At 39.4% G+C, this 21364-nt stretch overlaps 1 protein-coding gene across 4 annotated transcripts in view; it reads left to right on the forward strand.

Annotated features, from left to right (window-relative positions):
- The window catches only part of LOC130415728 (tenascin-X), a 38578-nt gene that overhangs the window by 6984 nt on the left and 10230 nt on the right, over positions 1-21364 (forward strand). Inside the window, exons 2-8 of one of the 4 annotated variants that reach the window (XR_008905959.1) lie at positions 3466-3901; positions 4043-6064; positions 8425-8540; positions 14281-14434; positions 14527-14805; positions 15682-17805; positions 20276-20333. Coding sequence is in view for 3 of the 4 variants with exons in the window: in XM_056741605.1 (XP_056597583.1) it covers positions 3538-3901; positions 4043-6064; positions 8425-8540; positions 14281-14434; positions 14527-14805; positions 15682-17805 (5059 nt within the window). In the remaining variant the exon portion in view is untranslated. The remainder of the gene's footprint in view (positions 1-3465; positions 3902-4042; positions 6065-8424; positions 8541-14280; positions 14435-14526; positions 14806-15681; positions 17806-20275; positions 20334-21364) is intronic. The other 3 variants (XM_056741605.1, XM_056741606.1, XM_056741607.1) reach the window with 3 other exon arrangements.

Consider the following 21364-nt stretch of genomic DNA (forward strand, 5'->3'; position numbering starts at 1 on the left):
AAATGAAATCACAGAAAAACCAGCCTAAATATGTTTAAACGAGATTTACAACCTTAAATGTTTCTACTTCGCATCCTGCGGTATTGAGTTCCAAAAGTGGGGAGCTGTGTGACTGGAGCTCGAGAATCCATAGCTGTGCATGTTCGAGGAAGAATAAGATTAGATGCAGAAGATGATCTGAGAGTGCGAGTGGAAGTTGGGATTGATGGAGTTCTAGTAGGGAGGAGCCGTGGCTGTTTAACGCTTTGTAGACAGGAGGCTTTAAATTTAATTCGAGATTTCACCGGACCCGGTGCAAGTGTTTTAAAGTGGAAGTAATATGCTCAGCTGTAGAAGTCCGGCAGATGATTCGTACGGGAGAGTTTTTGAACCAGCTATAATTTGTGAAGGAGTTTTGATGGCGAAAGTAGGCCTGTGGCCGCTGAAGTAAACGTAGTTTTCCCGTATCATGCTATTAATCCGCTGTCATATTTGAACACCACAGTTTAATGCATTGAAGCATTATTCAACGTGCCATGATGACGAGGCCAAGACAAAATGCCATTAGAAGAGAAGTTGCGGACTGATCGACTGTCACGATCACCATGCTGGCCATTAGCTGAACGGCCGCCAGAAAGGGTAAGCAACAGAAGCAAGAATACCTTACCTGTTTCCTGTATTAGTTGGTAAAACATGTGTGAGGATTTACGTCTCCTTGCTGCTCAGCTGTTCCGATGTAAACATGCGCTATGCACGCCAGAACATTTGTGATGCCGTCGCATCTAAGATGTATTTAAGCAAACATACCAGCACACGCGTTAAAATGCGTAACAAACTCGTACATGATGATTGCGTCTTATGCATGCTTCGAATCAAAGGAAATTGGTGATAGCTTAAGGTACAAACGCTGCATAGTTGTTTCAAGTAAACACTACGTATCGCTGAAGCTTGTATATAATTCCAGAGATGCCTTTGAGAGCTTCGACCGGTTGTTGATGAAACGCCTGCCGTGCACAGTAGAGGTTTGAGCGACGAGTTTGTTAAACAACCAGAATTAACTGAATCCCAAACGTCTTGGAAAGCAAGTTGCTGTATGAGCTGGAAGAATCGCGTCAGAGTAGCTTAGCATGAATTAGCAATAGCCGTGTACGCATAAATTCATGTGTGTAACATCCTGCGTAACTGCTGAACGAGCGTGCGAATCACGTAGCTCCGACTGCGGACATAGGAAGGGGTAAGTGGCGATCTTTTATGTTTCATGTCGGAAGGTGATTGGTTGGTGGTTGATTGGCAATGAGTGATACAAGATTGAGTCTTCCTGGCAGAACTTGAGCTGAAGCTACATTTCCACGAAACACTGCACCATTCCAACTCCAAAGAGAACTCCAACGGTAGCTAGATATTCCCAGTAATTCCAGGTAGATCCCCAACAGGTTTGGCAGAGAGACTAGAGGAAACACACGTGAGCAAACAAACCATCTGACAATAAGGCTCAGCAACTATGAAGGCGGCTGATAATCCACAACAGGTGCCGCCATGCTGATTGGCCCGTCAGCACCCAGGTTTTCAGGACAACAAGCGATAGGCATGTGAGAAAACCTCAGGAATGAACACACACATCTATGAACCGTGACACCTTCTATACACTTTCTCGGTCAACACAGAGTTTGATCCTGTGTTCAGTGTTGCAAAACAATTTTAAGGGAAAGCTGTGATGACATTACTTAAACTGAGTGGCAATTCCTTAAACTGAGTGGCAAATTTATATTACACTTCTTAAGTTAGATTTTTTTAAGTAGGCTAATATAAACTGGTTGTGTGTTGTGACTTTGTGTAGTTATTATAATACAACACATCACAATAATTGTATTGTTATAAATTGTTAAATTATTAAAAATCCAAATAAATATTGCTACATTTTTTGCTATCCATTTTTAAATGAAAACCCAAGTGATAACTGAAAGGATGATAATGATAATAATAATAGTATTATTTACGAATGAAAATTAATTTGTATTTGTGTTACTTTAATATGTATATTTTTCCAAATACATATAACTTTTTTATATAAATTCCTACTGTAATTTATTTGAAGCACTCTGTTTAAACTGCAGAGATACTTTAGAGTTTTAATGAGACTTGATATCTGGTTATGGTTTACTCTTCCTGACAAAAATTTTGAAGCAGGTAAGTTCTGGAGCTCAGTGGATGGTTTATGACATTTGTTCACTCTGGTTAAAAATGAACCTGAGTCCTGTTGGCGATGATCGCCTAGTGGTTAGTGTGTCGACACAAAGGGACTCACGGCATTCCAAGTTTAGTTCCTGTCTCAACAGTCCTTTGCTGATCCTGTTCCTCTACCCCCACCCAATGCTTTCCTGTCTGCTCTTTACTGTACTGTCGCAACAAAAGGCTTAAAAAGCCCCTAAAAAGTCCCCTGAGTCCTTACCTCTTCTTAACCTTACCCAGAGCCATTGAGTGAGAGATTAGCGACAACGGATGTTCAAAATTTTCATGGGTCACGTGTTTCATAGAGCCTTCAGATAGTTCCAGGAAGTTATGTTTCTCTTTAAATGTTTAATTTCTTCAATTTTTCAGTCATTAAATGACTTGCGTCTTTAAATGGGTTAAAAACAACTTAACCATGCATTACTAGTAACTTCCAGGAACTATTGAGAGCCTCCATGAACTGCCATTGCAATGAAAAAAACTGTTCCATTGGAGTCAACGAAGTTGATGCGACTCTCTCTCTCTGTGCCTCTGCCCTTACCTAACCTCACTGTGACACTTTTGGCATGAGAGGATGTTGACGTTTGTGAGAGTTGTTTTTCTTTATTTGATCTAGAAGAAGATATTGGAGCTGTCAGGTTTAAAGCATTTTTTATTTAAACTTGAATATAAAAATTCATCCATTTACTTGTGTTCCTGGTGTTATGTTGCATCATCATTCTGAATCATGTCAATGTCAGACAATGTCACCAATCTTAATTGTTTTTCAACCTCTCAATTTGTCTAAAGGAGATTACTTTTCATCAGCTATTCAATTGCAGGCGGTTTTTCTCATCAAATATCCTGTTTGACTACAGTGGCTCCAAAAAATATATCCAGTGATATAAATACATGGCAAATTCCAAACGAAAACTTTCCAGTTGATTCCATAAAAACTTTTATGAGTTTTATATGCCATAAAGCACCCAGTACCAATGCACAAAGATGAAGTAATCCAGACACAAGTCATCCAAACACGTTCCTTCTTCAACATGTTCTTATCCAAGCATGATTGGAAATATTTGTGCTTCCCTCATTCAAATTTGAGACGGCAAATTTTCGAGACAAAACGTAATTTTACGTGAAAAACAATTATTTTATTGGTGCCCCAGCTGCGGTACCCTTTTTTGCTACTTTTTAAAGTGTATATTTATTATTTATAAGTGTTTATTATGAAACTATGCATTAATAATCTGACTGCCTTTTTGTTTGAAACAGGTTGGGTGATTCACATCACCCCAGCATTTACAAAAGAGGTCCTTTTCCATCCATTGCTATTGAGGTGTTGCTATGGAGTTTCTTTTGCCTTTTCTGCTGTTGGTCCTGCCACGCCCTGCCCTCTCGAGTCAAGATCTCCATTCAGGTACACAACGCACTTCCAGAGACGTCAAACCCCAACCAATCAAAGTTATTATCACAGACACGTGTGCACAAGATGGGGCCAAAGGTAGAGAGATAGACTTGGATCCTGATAATCCTCTGGTGTTGACGCATCAAATACGTCTGGTGCCGGGGTCAGGACAGGGCTGTGGTCAATCTGAGGTGGACATTGTAGCCATGCGTGAACGCATTGAAAGACTAGAAAAGGAGCTGTCTGATCTGAGGGAGAAATGTGGAAGTCCGGAGGGCTGTTGCAAGTCGCAACAAAGCAAAGGTAAAGGTCTACTTCTCAAATTCTCATTAGCTGTAGAAAACTATCAATGTAGTCACATAAACTAAGATTCTAATGAAAATGATTTAGTTTCTCTTGTAGAACCAACATTTGGAATGATCATAATGTAAACCCCTCTAACAGGTGCAGTGTGTACTACGGAACGACCAACCACGGACGAGTGTCCAGATGACTGCAATGACCAGGGTCGCTGTGTAGACGGGAAGTGTGTGTGTTTCCCAGGATTCAGTGGGCCAGACTGCGGCATTGCTGAATGCCCAGATGACTGTAACAACTTTGGCAAATGTGTGAACGGACAGTGTGTCTGTGACCCAGGCTTCAGCGGTCCGGACTGCTCCACCAGCAAGTGTCCTGATAACTGCAGTGACAAAGGACGCTGTGTTAATGGCAGATGTGTGTGCAACCCTGGGTTTACAGGGCCCAGCTGCCAGACACAGAGCTGTCCGGAAAACTGTAATAACCACGGCCGATGTGTGAAGAGCAGATGTGTGTGTGATGCAGGATTTACCGGCCCTGATTGTTCGGAGACATCTTGCCCAGAGAATTGTAATAACAGGGGACGCTGTGTGAATGGACAGTGTGTCTGTAATCCTGGCTTCACTGGGCCAGATTGCTCAATCAAAGCTTGTCCAGAGAACTGCAGCAACCACGGACGGTGCGTACAAGGCAAGTGCATCTGTGAGAGTGGCTTTACAGGCCCAGACTGTTCATCTGCATCCTGTCCTGGGAATTGCAATAACCACGGCCGATGTGTGAAGAGCAGATGTGTGTGTGATGAAGGATTTACCGGCCTTGATTGTTCGGAGACATCTTGCCCAGAGAACTGTAATAAGAGGGGACGCTGTGTGAATGGACAGTGTGTCTGTAATCCTGGCTTCACGGGGCCAGATTGCTCCATCAAAGCTTGTCCAGAGAACTGCAGCAACCGCGGCCGGTGCGTACAAGGCAAGTGCGTCTGTGAGACTGGCTTTACAGGCCCAGATTGTTCATCTGTCTCCTGTCCTGGGAATTGCAATAACCACGGTCGATGTGTGAAGAGCAGATGTGTGTGTGATGCAGGTTTTACCGGCACCGATTGTTCGGAGACATCTTGCCCGGAGAACTGTAAAAAGAGGGGACGCTGTGTGAATGGACAGTGTGTCTGTAATACTGGCTTCACAGGGCTGGATTGCTCTGTCAAAGCTTGTCCAGAGAACTGCAGCAACCACGGCCGGTGCGTACAAGGCAAGTGCGTCTGTGAGAGTGGCTTTACAGGCGCCGACTGTTCATCTGCGTCCTGTCCTGGGAATTGCAATAACCATGGCCGATGTGTGAAGAGCAGATGTGTGTGTGATGCAGGATTTACCGGCCCTGATTGTTCTGAGACATCTTGCCCAGAGAATTGTAATAACAGGGGACGCTGTGTGAATGGACAGTGTGTCTGTAATCCTGGCTTCACGGGGCCAGATTGCTCCATCAAAGCTTGTCCAGAGAACTGCAGCAACCACGGACGGTGCGAACAAGGCAAGTGCGTCTGTGAGAGTGGCTTTACAGGCGCAGACTGTTCATCTGCGTCCTGTCCTGGGAATTGCAATAACCATGGCCGATGTGTGAAGAGCAGATGTGTGTGTGATGCAGGATTTACCGGCCCTGATTGTTCTGAGACATCTTGCCCAGAGAATTGTAATAACAGGGGACGCTGTGTGAATGGACAGTGTGTCTGTAATCCTGGCTTCACGGGGCCAGATTGCTCCATCAAAGCTTGTCCAGAGAACTGCAGCAACCACGGACGGTGCGAACAAGGCAAGTGCGTCTGTGAGACTGGCTTTACAGGGCCAGACTGTTCATCTGCGTCTTGTCCTGGGAATTGCAATAACCAGGGCAGATGTGTTAACGGACGTTGCGTGTGTGAGAGTGGTTTTACTGGCCAGGACTGTTCTTCCAAGGCTTGTCCCAGTAACTGCAATGATAAAGGCAGATGTGTTAATGGTAAATGTGTCTGCGACGTGGGCTTCGCTGGTCAGGACTGCTCTGCCAAAACCTGCCCCAACAACTGCAGTAACAGAGGACGCTGTATGAAGGGCAAGTGTATTTGTCGTCGTGGTTTTACAGGGTCAAGCTGCAGTGAGTGTGAGTCCGGACTCACAGGAGACAACTGCGACATCGGTGAGTAATACACATCTTTTACACATTACTCACTGTTTATTTACCAAGAAAGCAACATGTTCTTGCTTTTTGAATGTTTAAATACCATGAGGTATGTTTATGGTAATCCTTTAGTAGCGTGCTATTACCATCTAAACATCACTGTCTGAGCATCATAGGAACGATTAAAGTAATAATTATTTTTATGGGAATTATTTAACATTTTAGACAAACATGCAAATTACATGAAAAGCTGCTTCTTTTAAAACACCAAATGTTTGTATCCTTTCTTAAATAAGTTGAGCAATCCCACTTCATTAGTCTGGACTTTTTCAAATTTATCCAAGCATTAAAATGATATTAGTTTTTAATTTCCTTCAGGAAATGTCATCCGAATTGTTAGCAAACCCCTTAAAAAATCTCCCCAATATAAAAGTAAGAAAGTAAAATACTGTAAATAACATTTAACTTACTCAATTTTACACAATTACTGTACTGTTGATTTGCATTTGTTAAATAGAAAACAAAAAATTCTCCCTTACAAATTTTCTAAATTTCTTATTAATTGGATTTTCTTATTTCATTTGATATTCATTACCACCACACTGCTTCACAGATATAATATTATATAATACATAATTATTATATAAACTTTACTATTGTGGGAAGGGACAATTCAACCTAAAATGAAGATTCTGTCATCGATTACTCACTTCGAGTTGTTCCAAATCTGTAAAATGTCTTTGTTGTGATGAACACATGATATTTGGAAGAATGCTTGTAACCAAACAGTTGTTTGCCACCATTGACTCCCATAGTAGAAATAAATGACAAGGGTAGTCAGAGTGCCCCAGAACGGGTTGTTTTTGTACATTCATCAATATGTCTTTTTGGAGTTCAAAAGAACAAAGCAATTTACAAAGCCATTTTTCCTACTTTCGTAGTCAATGGTGGCAAAGAATCTTCCAAATATCTTTCTCTTGGTTAATTTATACAGATTTGGAACAATTTGAGGTTGAGTAAACGAAGACAGAATTTTCATTTTTGGGTGAACTGTTCATTAAATGATAAGTTTATAACCTTTGTCATGTGATTAGCATCAACATTTTCTAGATCTTTGTTTGTGCTTGGATACAGATGTGTTGTTAAGATCAGACTGAGGAGTTTCGAGATAACTCAACAGATTTTTTTATCATGTTTTTTATTATGTTATCATGTTTTTATTGTGTTTTATTGTGTTAGTTAGCTGTATTTTTTGAGTATGATGGCTTGAATCAAAACAAACCAACTGCAGTTTCATTGATATTTATTGGAATGCACAAAAAATACATGATATTTTATTTTTTAATCAGAGTTATCTCATTGGAACCAAACTCTTTGATTGTTACGCTGTTGACAAGTTAACAAGATGTTAATTTGAATGCGAAATGAGAGGGTAATATTTTTCACATACGTTTTGCCATATAAAATATCAATTATTGGAACAGTTTCCTCAATAAATAAAGAAAACATAGAGCCAGATTAGATCAAATATCAGCTTGATGCTTTCATACATCTAAAGGGGGCTTTTAGATTAGATGATTAGATTAGATTCAACTTTATTGTCATTACACATATACAGGTACAGTGTAACGAAATGTAGTTAAGGTCTAACCAGAAGTGCAATTAGCAAGTGCAGATAAACAGTGTGAATAAATACAGAATACAATATTAGGAAAATAATTTACGATGGGCATGTACTATGAAAATATGACAATCGGTATGTACTATGAACAATATATACAGAAGGCTATATACTGTGAACATTAATGTACAGGAGGTTATGAACAGATAACAATATAGACTATACAATAGTGCAAGTGACTTGAGTGTGCATTAGTTACAGACATTAGCTATTAAAGTTACAGTGCAGTAGATGAGTTAATGTGGTTATTAAAGGTACGGTGCAATACATGAGTAGATGCAGATATACAGTTACAGTGCAGTAGATGAGTTAATGCAGTTATTAAAGTTACAGTGCAGTAGATGAGTTAATGTGGTTATTAAAGGTACGGTGCAATACATGAGTAGATGCAGATATACAGTCACAGTGCAGTAGATGAGTTAATGCAGTTATTGAAGTTATAGTGCAATAGATGAGTAGATGCAGTTAGTTATGCGATAGATGCAATAATGCAATAGATGAGTTACAGTGCAGTAGATGAGTTAATTTATATTCCATATGGAGGTGCTCAAATAACCTGCACACGTCCCACATAACATTTCACCCGGTTATAATAAGTACAGCAGTGGGTCAGCAGTAATCAGCAGTCATTTCTTCTTCAAGTTGAAACAGATGGCTTACAATGGGAGCGATGTATCCTACTCTGTGTCTTCTACAGCACTCCTCGGTGTCTCACATCTCAGGACCAGAGAAATCACTGAATCATCCGTCAGTTTGTTCTGGACACAACCAGCAGTTCAGTACGACACCTACCACATAACCTTCACAAGCATGGTAAGAAAGCACACATCTGCACAAAGTGTCACACCTTTACAGTATGACTCCCTTTTTGAGTAGAACACTATATTTACATTTGTATTTGCCAGATGCTTGTATCCAAAATGATTTACAGTGCATTACAAGGTTCAGTTTTATCATGCTTTATACAACAATACATATACATTGTCCTTCTTTGACGTGCGCTTTAAATCAAAATTGATCCTATTTACTTCTTTTCTGGCCATTTCGATCTTTTAGAATGTAAGTATTTCCTCCAGACAGGGGTGTAATGGGGGGGATTAGGATTATGAGGGAACACATACTTTCGGGGGCCCCCGCGGACACCTGCATCCGCTGTACTTTGATTTTCACATAAATTACAGTAAGTAACCACAACTGTGATGTAAGGTTGTTGATTCTTACATTGAAAAATTCTACATTAGCATAATAGAGCGTCATGACTTTTAAAATTTGAAACACAGTGGTTTCATTCTGAGTTTGGCACATGGCACATGGATGAATTATAGCTGTAGATGTTGACCAAGTAAAACATGAGGTCATTTCCATGGTCTCAGTCCACCATAAAGTAATGACTTATTATGATTTAGTTAACCCTTTCCAAGGTTTCACCCTGAGATGCCTCTAAATATTGAAGGAGTTCATATTCTGGCCTTTTATTGACAGCATATTTTTGGATTGTTGGTTTAAAGCACATGTGTCAAACTCAGTTCCTGGAGGGCTGCAGCTCTGCACAGTTAAGATCCAACCCTAATCAAACACACCTGTTTCAGCTAATCAACATCTTCAGGATTACTAGAAACTTCCAAGCAGGTGTGGTTTAGAGCTGGTTGGAGCTAAACTGTGCAGAGCTGCGGCGCTCCAGGAACTGAGTTTGACACCCCTGGTTTAAAGGGATACTTCAGCCGCAATCAGAAACACAATTTCCCCATGTCTTACTCACCCTCAAGGCATCCTAACTGAATATGTCTTTCTTGAAGAATAATGCAGTCGGAGGTATAATACCACGTATCATTGTGAATGGGGGGCAATTTTTTCTTAACAAAGGTCTTCTGAAGCGAATCGATGCATTTGTTTAAGAGAAATATCCATGTTGACAGCGCTATTAATGACTTGAGTCAGTCCTTGGCTGCGCGTGAACCAGAGGCTTGTTTTTCCAGCCAATTATTCAGGCGTGTCGTAAGTTTTTGTTTCGTTTTGTTCCAATACCGTCTCTGTGCTGAAGCTCTCGTCCCAATAATTTTCCAGAAAAACAAGCCTCAGGTTCATGTCCAGCCGATGAATGACTCAAGTTAGACATTATCGTTAATAGCACTCTCAATATGGATATTTCTCTTAAACAAACACATCGATTCGCTTCAGAAGACTTTTGTTAAGACCACAGAGCCGTGTGGAGCAGTTCTTTAATCGATGGATGCACTTTTTGGAGCTTCAAAAAAATGGCCCACCATTCACTCCAGTTCTATTGCTTGGAAGAAAAATGGTGCGTGGTATTATAACTCCGACTGCATTATTCTTCAAGAAAACCATATTCACTTAGGATGCCTCAAGGGTGAGTAAAACATGGGGATATTTTGTGTCTTGGCTGATGTATCGCTTTAAGTCATTCATTTCAAACAGAGATTTCTATCTGTTGTTGTGGCTTGCGTAAACATTACAACATAAATCCGTCAGCTCTTCATAAATGAGCTTTCTCAGGCTGAAAGTATGCTCACTTAATAGTGCGTGGCACACAACAGAACGTTTACAAAGCTCCAAAGGAAAGAGAGTTTATTAACGGTACACCAGAGAACTGTGAGGTTCTGTTCAGACGGGCCGTAAATGCAGAAGTCAAAACTGATCTTTATTAGTTAGTTAACTGTAGATTCAATGATGGCATACACATTGTATATAATCAGTAATAACAATAAAACTAAAAATAACACAAAAAAAATGTTTTTATTACCACAAATTAAAGAGTTAAGAGTTAAGAATAAAATCGCTCACAATGGGAAAACAATACTGTTGACCAGATGGCAGCAATTCAAAAGAAAAAGCAAAGGGTGTCTCTTATCAGTCACTGTTAATGTTATTTGCTTTATTTATACTCTCTCTCTCTATAAATACTTTCTATACTGGGCAATGAAGCAGCTTTGTTGCCATTGTAACCCTTTCCTCTGTACCTCAGTAGCATTAACCTACCAGCAAGTATTACAGAAAGTCATAACGCTATGGGCCCTATTTCAACGATCTAAGCGCATGGTCTAAAGCACAGGGCGCAAGTGCACAAAGAGCGTGTCCGAATCCACTTTTATCTTCTGTAAGGACAGGACAAATGGTTGGTGCGGCTGGGCGCATGGCCCAAATGGTTATCCATGTTCTCTTAATGAGTCACGAGTGTGTTTTGGGTTAAATGTGCAGTAAACCAATCAGAGTCTCATCTCCCTTTGCACGCACGTCATGGTGGATTCGCTATTTACATGGCAGAATTTTTCTAGAGGTTAAAGTGAGCGAGCAGACCATCTACAGGACAAGCCAGATTTTTTTATTTATGTGCAAAGTAATAATCATTGTATCATAGATGATAATCATAGATACACAAATGAGCGCAATGGCATTTGCTATATATACAACAGTGTGCATCAAGTAAAAATGAAAACTGCGTCAGGCTGAAACTGGCAAAAAACACCTGCCGCTGCATTGCACTAAGTTTATGATAGGGCCCTATCAGTGATGGCACCATAAAACAAGATATGCTCTCCGTTAAATATAATGCAAAATATTTGGAATAATCATTATTTGTATAAGCTCCCCATTAATATGTGTAGGATGTAATATTTCTCCTATCTCCTTTGTTTTGAGTTAAAGATGATTTCTCTGATTCCTCCCCATTATATACTGTAAAAGACTCACAATACTGTACTTGATATTCCGATTCATGAACGTGCTGTGACAATGCACATTTTATATATAAAAAACAGAGATATGACACATCCCTGAGCAGATGCCTTGTTCAGAATAGCATCCTCTGCCCATCTGGAAGCTTGATATGTCTTGTATCTACAGTATAAAATGCTGTTTTTAAGTGAAATACTCTTTAACTACACATGGAGTGTACAGTGTCAAAGCTGTAACTCGCACGCATTCTACTTCAATGCATTGACACAGCATAACATAAATACATTTCTTGTATCTTTGGGGCCCCTTGATTCTGACCCTGCTTGATGAATAAAAGAGGGGCTGTTTTAGCTCAATTTGATGGCTTGTTTCTGTAAGTAATTGTCCGGCAAGAAACACATGCACTCAATATGGATCTATCAATGGAAGACTGCATTAGACTCATCAGATGCTTTGGGAATGAACTAGGATGTTGTCGAAATATGTCAACACATGTTGAAACACTTATTTTCGCATGCAACGTTATTTAAGCATTACAATCTAATCCTCAGGATTCAGGAAGCCTTCTACAAGGCTTAAAAACCAGCCAGTCTAAAGAGCCATTGAGAACGAGAATTTCTAGATGATTGCAGTGAAACCCTTTTTTTGTTCCAAAGTGATGTTTCATTTAAAGGTTTATAAATAATGCTGAGATTATATGTTGTTAAAGTTATCAACATTTATTGCTTATTTATTGTCAGAAAGTACAATAAAGTACCTGAAAGTACCTGGAACACACTGTGTGTGTGTCTGTCCATATCCCTTTATATGGTTTCTCAGAAAGGGCAGTAACTTTGTTTTGGAGCTTTGGTTCCCACAGCAGATTTTTCAATACTTAAATTGAATGTACTCTAGTTTAAAAAGCACACTGACCAAATCACATTTGAAAGTTCAATCACATTGATAAGCTAGACACGGACACGAGACTAAAACAACTCTGAAAAAATCTATGGAAATAAGCAAAATTGTACAGATATTTGAGAATGGTGTCAGTTTTTTGCATAAATAACTTCTGACGAATACATTGAAAAAGACACAGAGCAGCCATAGACAATGAAAAGGGCACATTTTTCCACACAAAGCATGAATGGGTGGGAGTAGGAAAGACGGAGGGAGCAAGATTTTCTCAAGGATTGAAGAGGAAGAATGTAATGATGAACATGAGAAATTGCAACGAGATAAAGGAAGAAGGGAAGGGGTAAACAGCACCAGAGAAGGGAGCGGTAATGAGACAGATGCTTGTTGCTATGGAAGCTGTAAACATGGTCAAAAACATCCCAGCAGCCAGAGAGGTGACATCACAGAGCAGCTGCTATGACACATGCACGAGAGAGGAGGAGGACAACAACAGGAATAACAGAAACAAGGACGGATGGACAATTGATTCAGCTTTTTAAGTTAATCACAAACAGAAGATAAATAACAAGAACAAGACGAAAGCCAAAAATAAAATGCATAACTGAGCCGCTATAGACATCCTGGCTCTCTTGGAACCTAATTAAATTTCATACAAGGAACAATTTTTAATACTAAAGACTTAATGCTGGAGAATGTGCTTTCCAAAATATGACAAGAGTGGTACTTTAGTTTTACTCTGTGGAATACTTGATTCTCATTGAACAGTCACAGCGTTCCAGAGTTTGTTTTCCCCTCTGAAACCAACCGGTTCTATTTACAGGTTAATGTATCACTCCGTTGTGTCTTTTCCCATGTCAGGATTGTTACAAACAATCGAATAAAACGTTTCAAATTAAAATGTGGCAAGTAGCCATGTAATGAGGATCATGTATGTACAGCCGTTTGTAAGTGCAAAATAAACCCATCATGTCAGGGTCTTGATCACTCTGTGGGGGTTTATCTCAGAACAACAGGCTTATCCCATACATCAGTGGTTCTCAGCCTTTTCAAGGTCGTGCCCCCACTTAAACCCATTTAAAGAACTGGGATAACATGGATATATACTGCATATAAACATTCCATAAGGATCAATCTGCCAGATTTCATTGATTTTAACACAAGCAAGAGTTTATTTGGAGTTTATAATACAGATGTGTTGTGGTGTCATTTGCCTGTTAAAAATAGCGCTTTACATCTTAAGTAACTGTCAACAGCTTTAACAGCCGTCCGAGTTCAGAAATATATGAAGAGAGAGAGAGAAAGAGAGAGAGAGACTGGCACTTATTCTGAAAGACAAACATACTTATGTGATCTATCTGTGCATACTTTGTAGATATTAAGCCAGATAATTCACATTGAAATGTAAACCTTGCTTTAAAAGACTTAAAGTATATTGTGTATCCCATTATTACCCAAGCATTGTTTCATTACACTTTGTTTCTGGATAAAAGCGTCTTCCAAATGCATAAATGTTCCCGTTTAACTACAGATGTACTGTAGAGGTACATTATTGTTAACATTAGTTATGCTGTAAATTTTTATATCACACAATTATTACCCCCCCACTCCCACAGAAGGGTCATTTTAAAGGGATACTCCACCCCTCAAGTTATTCCAAACCTGTATAGATTTTTTTGTACTGCTGAATACAAAAAGCCAATTTGAAGAATGTTACCAACTCATTTATTTGGGACATCATGACTATCATAGTAGAAAAAATATGAAATGGTAGTCAAAAGTGCCCTAGAACTGTTTGCTTTTCTAACTCATTCTAAATATCTCCTTTTTTGTTCAACAGATGGTACAATAATTTTTCCTACCATGGTAGTCAATGATGTCCCAGAAATGTCAGTTGCTAATATTTTCCTGAATAGTGTTCATCAGAACAAAGACGTTTAAAATCTCCTCTTTTGCATTCTCACAGAAAGAATCTAATCAAAAAATAAGCTCTAAGATCAGTGGACTATCGACCACATACATTCAGACTGGACTAGCCGCAGGACAGGAGTACACGGTCTCCTTAACCGGAGAGAAAGAGGGTATGATGGGAGCAGAAACCACAGCGAAATTTTACACATGTGAGTATAAGTAGCACGACTGTAAGTCTGTTTGTATTCTGTGAATTTTGAAGATTTTAAAATAATGATTTCCTTAATCAACTCCCGTACAGTGATCTCTGGCCCCAAAGACTTGCAGGTTGTGAAGACAACCACCAGATCAGTTGTTGTCAAATGGGAAAAAGCACAGGGAGAGATTGACAGGTATGTCCTCTCCGTTACTCCAAATAAGACTTCAGACAGACTTCCAGAGGTGCCCAGAGACTACCTGCCCCCGGAGAGAGACTCGGCCCAAATTGATGGCTTGGAACCGGGTAACTTATATGACATCTCATTAGTGGCTGAAAAAGATAGCATCCGGAGCCTCCCAGCAAGTGTACAGGCGACTCCTGGTGAGTTCACAGGAAGAAGAATTATAGCAAATTGATATATTCTTATTGAACTCCTGAACATGGAAATGTAAATACTCTTTTTAACAGCTCCCAAGATGATGTGGAACATTGCATTGTGTATCTAATTAAGACAATTTATTTAAGAGGCTTTAATGTTATATTTAATAACAAATTCTTAAACGATAAAGCCAATTGGAAAATGTCAACTTTTAAACAAGTTGCAAACAATGCAATGTTAAACTCTCTGCAATTCACACTTACTTGAACAACACTATTCACCACTGACACAGTAGCCATTAGGAATGATAATGTACCATTTCTCAAAAATCTAAGTGATACTGAAAGCACTAAGTAGGTAGTTCAGAAATAATACAAGGTAATGTGAGCACATAGCTTTCAAAGAAAAGTCATTATATTATTGAACAATTTACAGCGACCAGACAATGTGAATTCAGGTGAGACCAGTCCTGAAGAGCCAAAGAGAACCAAATGCAAGGTTGAAAGTTACTTGAATTTTTTTTCCTGATGTTTATTTTGGAAGAATCATTTCTTTCCCTCTCAGTGACTGACCAACCTGCAATTTCAGAAGTTCCTGTTCTACTGAAGCTTACCTTTTGTTTTTTCTTTCAGACAATTGTAATCTTCTACTGTTTTCTACCGAACATTTAGTTGACCAAAGCATATTGATTCACTTTGCAAATCAAGGTCAAGTGGAGAGGGACCATCACAGTGCCGTTATTGGTCTCTTGACCTAACCTGTGCATTAATAGTGCCCATTTTTCAACAGGGTTACCTTCTCGTGGTAGGCCATCAAGAAAGGTGTTTTATTTTCTAACATATTTGTCTTGAAATTCTAAACTTCATTCATGCCTTCAGGCAACACCTCAAAGCCTGCAGACAGGATGACTATGGGGACTGTGACCATGCTGGAAGATGCGGATGCTGGAAACAACGAAAGAAAAAAACCAATGCTAAATCACAAAAATAATCAGGGATCACAAGTAACGGCTGAAAATCCAGAAAGGAAAGCCAATATTACCAATCTAAAACCAGGCATTCTGCTTGGACCTAGACAAAGAAGACCATTACCCTTAGGAAAATATAGGACATTACCAAAACCTGGTATACGCCCTGGCTTCATAAGAACACATTTAAATTCTACCAGGATAGGGCTGGGAGGAAGACAAGGGGTTGTGCCTTCTTTAAACAAATCTGTAATATGGTATCCAGTGAGACCACAGAGCTCAGTTGTAGACTTAACCCATCCCATTTCTGGTACTAAACCAATATCACTGATGGCAAAAGAAACACGACGTGATAAGGAAACGCATTTTAGAAAGGAATCAGATGAGAGAATTGGAGAAGCCCCTACAAGCCCCACATCTCTGAAACCCAAAGCCACATCATTCACCACGCCACAGACTTTCACCAACTCAACAGAAGAGCCAACAGTCACAACAGAGAAAAACCTTACAGTCTATATAAATGGGACAAAATGTGTAAGAAAGGTTTTGATTGGTTACAGGAAGATACATGGAAACACAACATCTGAAGGAAAAAACCTAACTGTTATAGTTGGCCACGTAAATGGAAATGATCTTTTACACAGACTTCTTACAGGTGGGTCTATAGTTGGTGATCGGGCGGTTAAAGGGCTGGATGAGTCTCAACCAACAGCTGAGACTTCTGAGGCCAGAAGGAGTGTGAAAGAGAAAGCAGGACAGAAAGACATTGAAGCTGATGAAGAAGAAGAGATTGCAGGTGTAATAAATACCAGCCTTTCTTCAGCAAGACAAGCTGAAACAACCCGTTATCCCATCCTCACAACCACATCTCTTCCACACCTTCCTACATCACCTTATTTAACACAACCGAAAAGAAAGAACGAATATGAATTAAACGTTTTGGCAGAAAGACCACCCGGGAAAAAGACATTATCCATCCCTAGACAGCCATCTCGGGCACAGCCCCTGGGTCCAGCTTCCACTGCATTAGAGGGAAGACCTTTTAAATCAACTTCTTCATTTGTGGAAACACAGAAAGAAAAGCGTCCATCTTTGCCTAGTCCAGTTGCCTCTGGGGTTTCAAAGGAAGCTCTTGTAGAAAAGGAGCAAGGATCCCAAGCTTCAACTCCTAAATCTGTTCAGAACTCACCAAGTGAAAGTTCTTCATTGAGTCTTAGAGCTCCCATTAAAAAAAGCACTGAAAAGTCAAACGAAGGACCCGATAGAGATGGTCTGATGCCATTCCAACGCAAGCCATTTAGGGACTCCCTTTCTCGTCGTCCTTTTGTCAGTACATTTCAGAACCGCTCAAGACAAATTCTATCACCACCTCAGTATCCCTCCCGAGGTTCCATAAGGCGACCTTTGATCCGAAACAACAGAACCATCAGTTCTATTCAACAAGTAAAACCTGCCATCATCACTGAAAAACAAAATAGTACTAGTATTCAGATTAGACCAAACACAATACTTAACAGGAGCAATGGAACAGCTAATAGACTGGCAGCCAACAGAATGTCTCAATTTAAACACAGTGGCACCACTCAAATAGCTCCAAACATTAGTGAGGATGGTAGAGGAAACGCTGATATTTCTTTTTCCACAGACCATTTACCGGAAAATGAAAATAAGCCTCATGAATATAAGTTGAATGAAACAAGTGACTCCATTGAGCATGTGAGGGTCAATAATGTAACATCAAATGGGTTTGTGTTAAAATGGGGAGCACCAAAAGGAAAGTTTGAACAATTCATAATCACTCATACTAAGCTTGGAGAACAAAACAAAGAAGAGCATGTCGAGGAAGAAGAGAGTAAGGAACCGAGTCATGTCATAGAAAGTGGAGCTAACATTAAGAAATTAACAGCAGTTCTCCCCGGATCAGCCCGCTTGTTTCACATGATAAATCTCAAACCACAGACCAGATACTCTCTGTCCATTTTTGGAAAGGGACCTGCAATTCACTCCAAAACTCACAACCTCACCGTACGTACAGGTACCAAAAAAACAAATGTCAATACATAACCTTTAATCTTTCTGTTTCGTACCCATTTGGTTGTTACTAGTTTTATTAATAACTTTTTGTGGAAGTATTGTTGAATATTTTCAGCTTTTCAGCACTGTTGCTTTCCCTGTCGTCCAGTGTGCAACCCTTGACTAGCAAGAATTTTTAATCAAAGTCAAGTTCTTTGAAGCTTTGATTAAAATGCAATGTGTAAATATTAATAAAATGTGAGTTTAACATCTTTGTTGAAAGCGCTAACCTTTGTGTCCATTTTTGTGAACAGTGTATGGACTACATACTGAGCAACTAATAAAAAACTAAACGCCTAAACTAGTAGGCCTATGCTTACTAATAAAGATACAGTAGTTATTAATAACAAACCCGTTGTTAATAAGTTTTCAGTTAGTCATTTAGACCCCATCAGTGTGTTACATAAAGGACAGTTGTTATTGCTATTGTTATTGTTGTTATTGTTATTGTAAGTAAAACGAGACAGGAAGAGCTTGTATCATGTCAGAAGAATATAAATATCACACTGTCAGTAGTGTGGCACTAAACGTAATTTGTAAATAGCCATTGGACAGATGCATCTTCAGTTCACTGAAACCGAAAATTTGGAAAACTCCTGCCAGGGTGAAGATTTTCAGAAACTCTGGTTGTAGCATTGTCATGTAGTCACCAAAACTGGGGTTTCTAGCGTACCGAAACCTTTTTTTCAGGCTTCTTATTTACCAACATGGGTTTACAGTTAACAACATGGGGTTAATCCAAAGGCAAAGGTGATTAATCAGGCAGTGAGTCAAATCCAGGAACCATGCAACCAAAACAAGTAATCGTAGAATAGATATCCAGACAGAATCATACACAACAAAACCGGCAGAGAATGTAGGGAAACGCTTGGTAATGCAGATATACTGGCAATACCTCGCAATGTGGTCTCAGACTAAATAGTCACCAAACAGGAAGTCAATACAGAGGCAGCAGAGGGGTGGAACGGAGTAAGTACTCGGGTGACAGCTCCCTCTGTTGGCTGGGCGTTACAGCAATATATAATTTTGTGGGCTGCCCCTTCACCCTTTATTAACCAGTTGCCAAGTATAACTGTTGCGATGATTCGCAGTACCCAGATGAGCCATGTGTTAAACCGGGTTCAGATTGTAGGGTTTTGGGCTGTCCCAGACAAAAAATTACAACCGTGAGGATTTCTGTGGTAGCGGCTCCTAAGCGCTGGTCCTACGTCATACAGTGAGAGAGACTGAAAGACGCCGTTGTCAGGGTCTTGCGATCAAAGACAGTGATCATTCGCTGGCAGTGTCAGAAATGCTGCTTTATCGTACAACCTAAGCCTACTGATTAGCCAATAAAATGCAACATGAAACGACGTATTGATCAACACTACATGGCAATAAAACGTTTTCTAGCTTGTGCCGTAGCCAAGATACAGGAGGTGCATCATCATACAGTGTACATGCATGTTATTTTCCAAATTTATTAGATCCATGTAGTGCAGTTTGACCTGTCATGATATTATAAGATCGCCAGTATCGCACAGTCTGTAGCAGGCGTTATCATTTTTCAGTTGGTTAAAATTGGGAAATCGCATAACTCGGAATGTGGCGAATCACCAATCAGAAATAAATAATCCAGAGAGCCATGTAGCGACATACTTCATGCGTCTGTTAAAATGGTGTTAGCATTGGCGTGTATCCTTTTTTGTTTATCTTAGTTTTTAACTGCATGCCAGTATGTCAGTCCACTCACAGTTGTCATGCAAATGTGTGTCATGGATATCAGCATAAAAATGTTTCACCATAATATCGTGTTTGTTCATTTAATAATAACTAGCCAGACTATTCTCAATAATGATGGTTTAAATGTAGGTTATTTCAAATTTGTTCATTTCATTTCAAGCGTAGTTTGTTCAAATGTACGAGAATCAGATTTACAGTACCCTTACAAACGTATAGCAAAGTATAGTAATCGTGGTTTTACTACAGTAATCATGGTGTAAACATGATTTTTTCATTCAAAACCATGGTTATTTTGTGGGAACCATGGTTCTGCTACAGTACGTTTTTTTAATGAGTCCACCCCCCTAGAAACTCCGGAAGATGATTACAAAATAACGTATAACTTTTTAATGTAAGGCTTTACAAAGATACAAGCTGCACATTTCTGTATTTAAACGCTAGGGAACGATTATCATCTAGACTTCCATCAAAGTCAGTTACTGTACATGTGGTTTTTGTTTCCTATTACAAACTGAGGAATTATCAGATTATATACCGTGGTTATCAACAACATTCCCCCAGATATTGTTCAAACGTAATCCAGAACACTGTCTAGACTTGAGAGGATGCTAATGGACAATACATCTGTTCAGTTTTGGTACAAATGAGGATATTCATGAAACAGTCCTGCTCATCACCATTTATCGCTGCTTTAATCTTCTTTCACCCAGGGTAAAATTACAGTCAGCCACCATCATGGCTAACCTCAGCACCCACACCAAATCCAGGGTAAGACTATGGTTGCCCCCCAAAATCTCTGCATCAACCAATAGAAAATTTTGAACAAAGAGTAACCTGATCAGTCTGAAAACATCCACCCCCTCCCTATTGGCCAAGAAAACACAAATTGTGCTCTTTTAGATGTGTTTTAAGATGATATGACTTAACAAGCACCGATTTTTTCTCAGTGTCTTCACCGCCTCATTCACTTCCTCTTTGCATTTCTCTTCCTCTCTAGGACCAAACGAGTAGCATCAGCATCATAAATAACATCATGCTTGTGTTTTCTTGCTCCTGGGCAGGATTTCATGTCACTCATTAACTGTGACATTTCTGTGGGTGTCTGTATAGGCCGTGGCCTATATACTGTATATATGTTTTGATTGCACATATATACTGTACTTGCGCTTGTGTTTTTTCACTGACAGTCTTTTATTTTCAAAACATGTACGCAGGCGGTTTGTCACAGAGATGAACTGTAAATGCAAAAACTATTTAACAAAAGTTTTTACACTTTTTCAATTGTCTTTTTCAAATTGTTTTCTCCCGACATTCTCAATGTTTGTTTCTTGTTTTCCTGTTGTTTTCCTTGTTGTCTAATTAGTTCTTCTATTATTTCTTTTTAATTATTTCTTTTAAAGGGGTCATGTTTTCAAATTGTACTGATGTTTTGAAAAAAGTAGCTCTCCTTCTAAGCGTCTGCAACTTTTACACTATTTGGACTACGCAGATAAAGACAATGTCAACAAGACCTATTACCTATTAACAAACCTGGCCTATCCAGCCATCAAATAATTGTTGGAAATATGTAAATATTATTCTTATTAAACACCAGAAGAATCTGGGCAAAGGGATAGTTCACCCAAAAGTGGAATTCTTTGCATCACTTGCTCACCCTCGTGTCATTTCAAACCTGTATTTGACTAATCTTTTGTGTTTTGCAAAAGAAAGTATTCGAACTTTGGTAACCAAACGACATTGGACCTCATTGACTTTCATTGAATAAACACAAAACCAATATCTCGAAACATCTTCTTTTG

This window comes from Triplophysa dalaica, chromosome 25, assembly GCF_015846415.1.
Source record: "Triplophysa dalaica isolate WHDGS20190420 chromosome 25, ASM1584641v1, whole genome shotgun sequence".
Classification (NCBI taxonomy): Eukaryota; Metazoa; Chordata; class Actinopteri; order Cypriniformes; family Nemacheilidae; genus Triplophysa; species Triplophysa dalaica.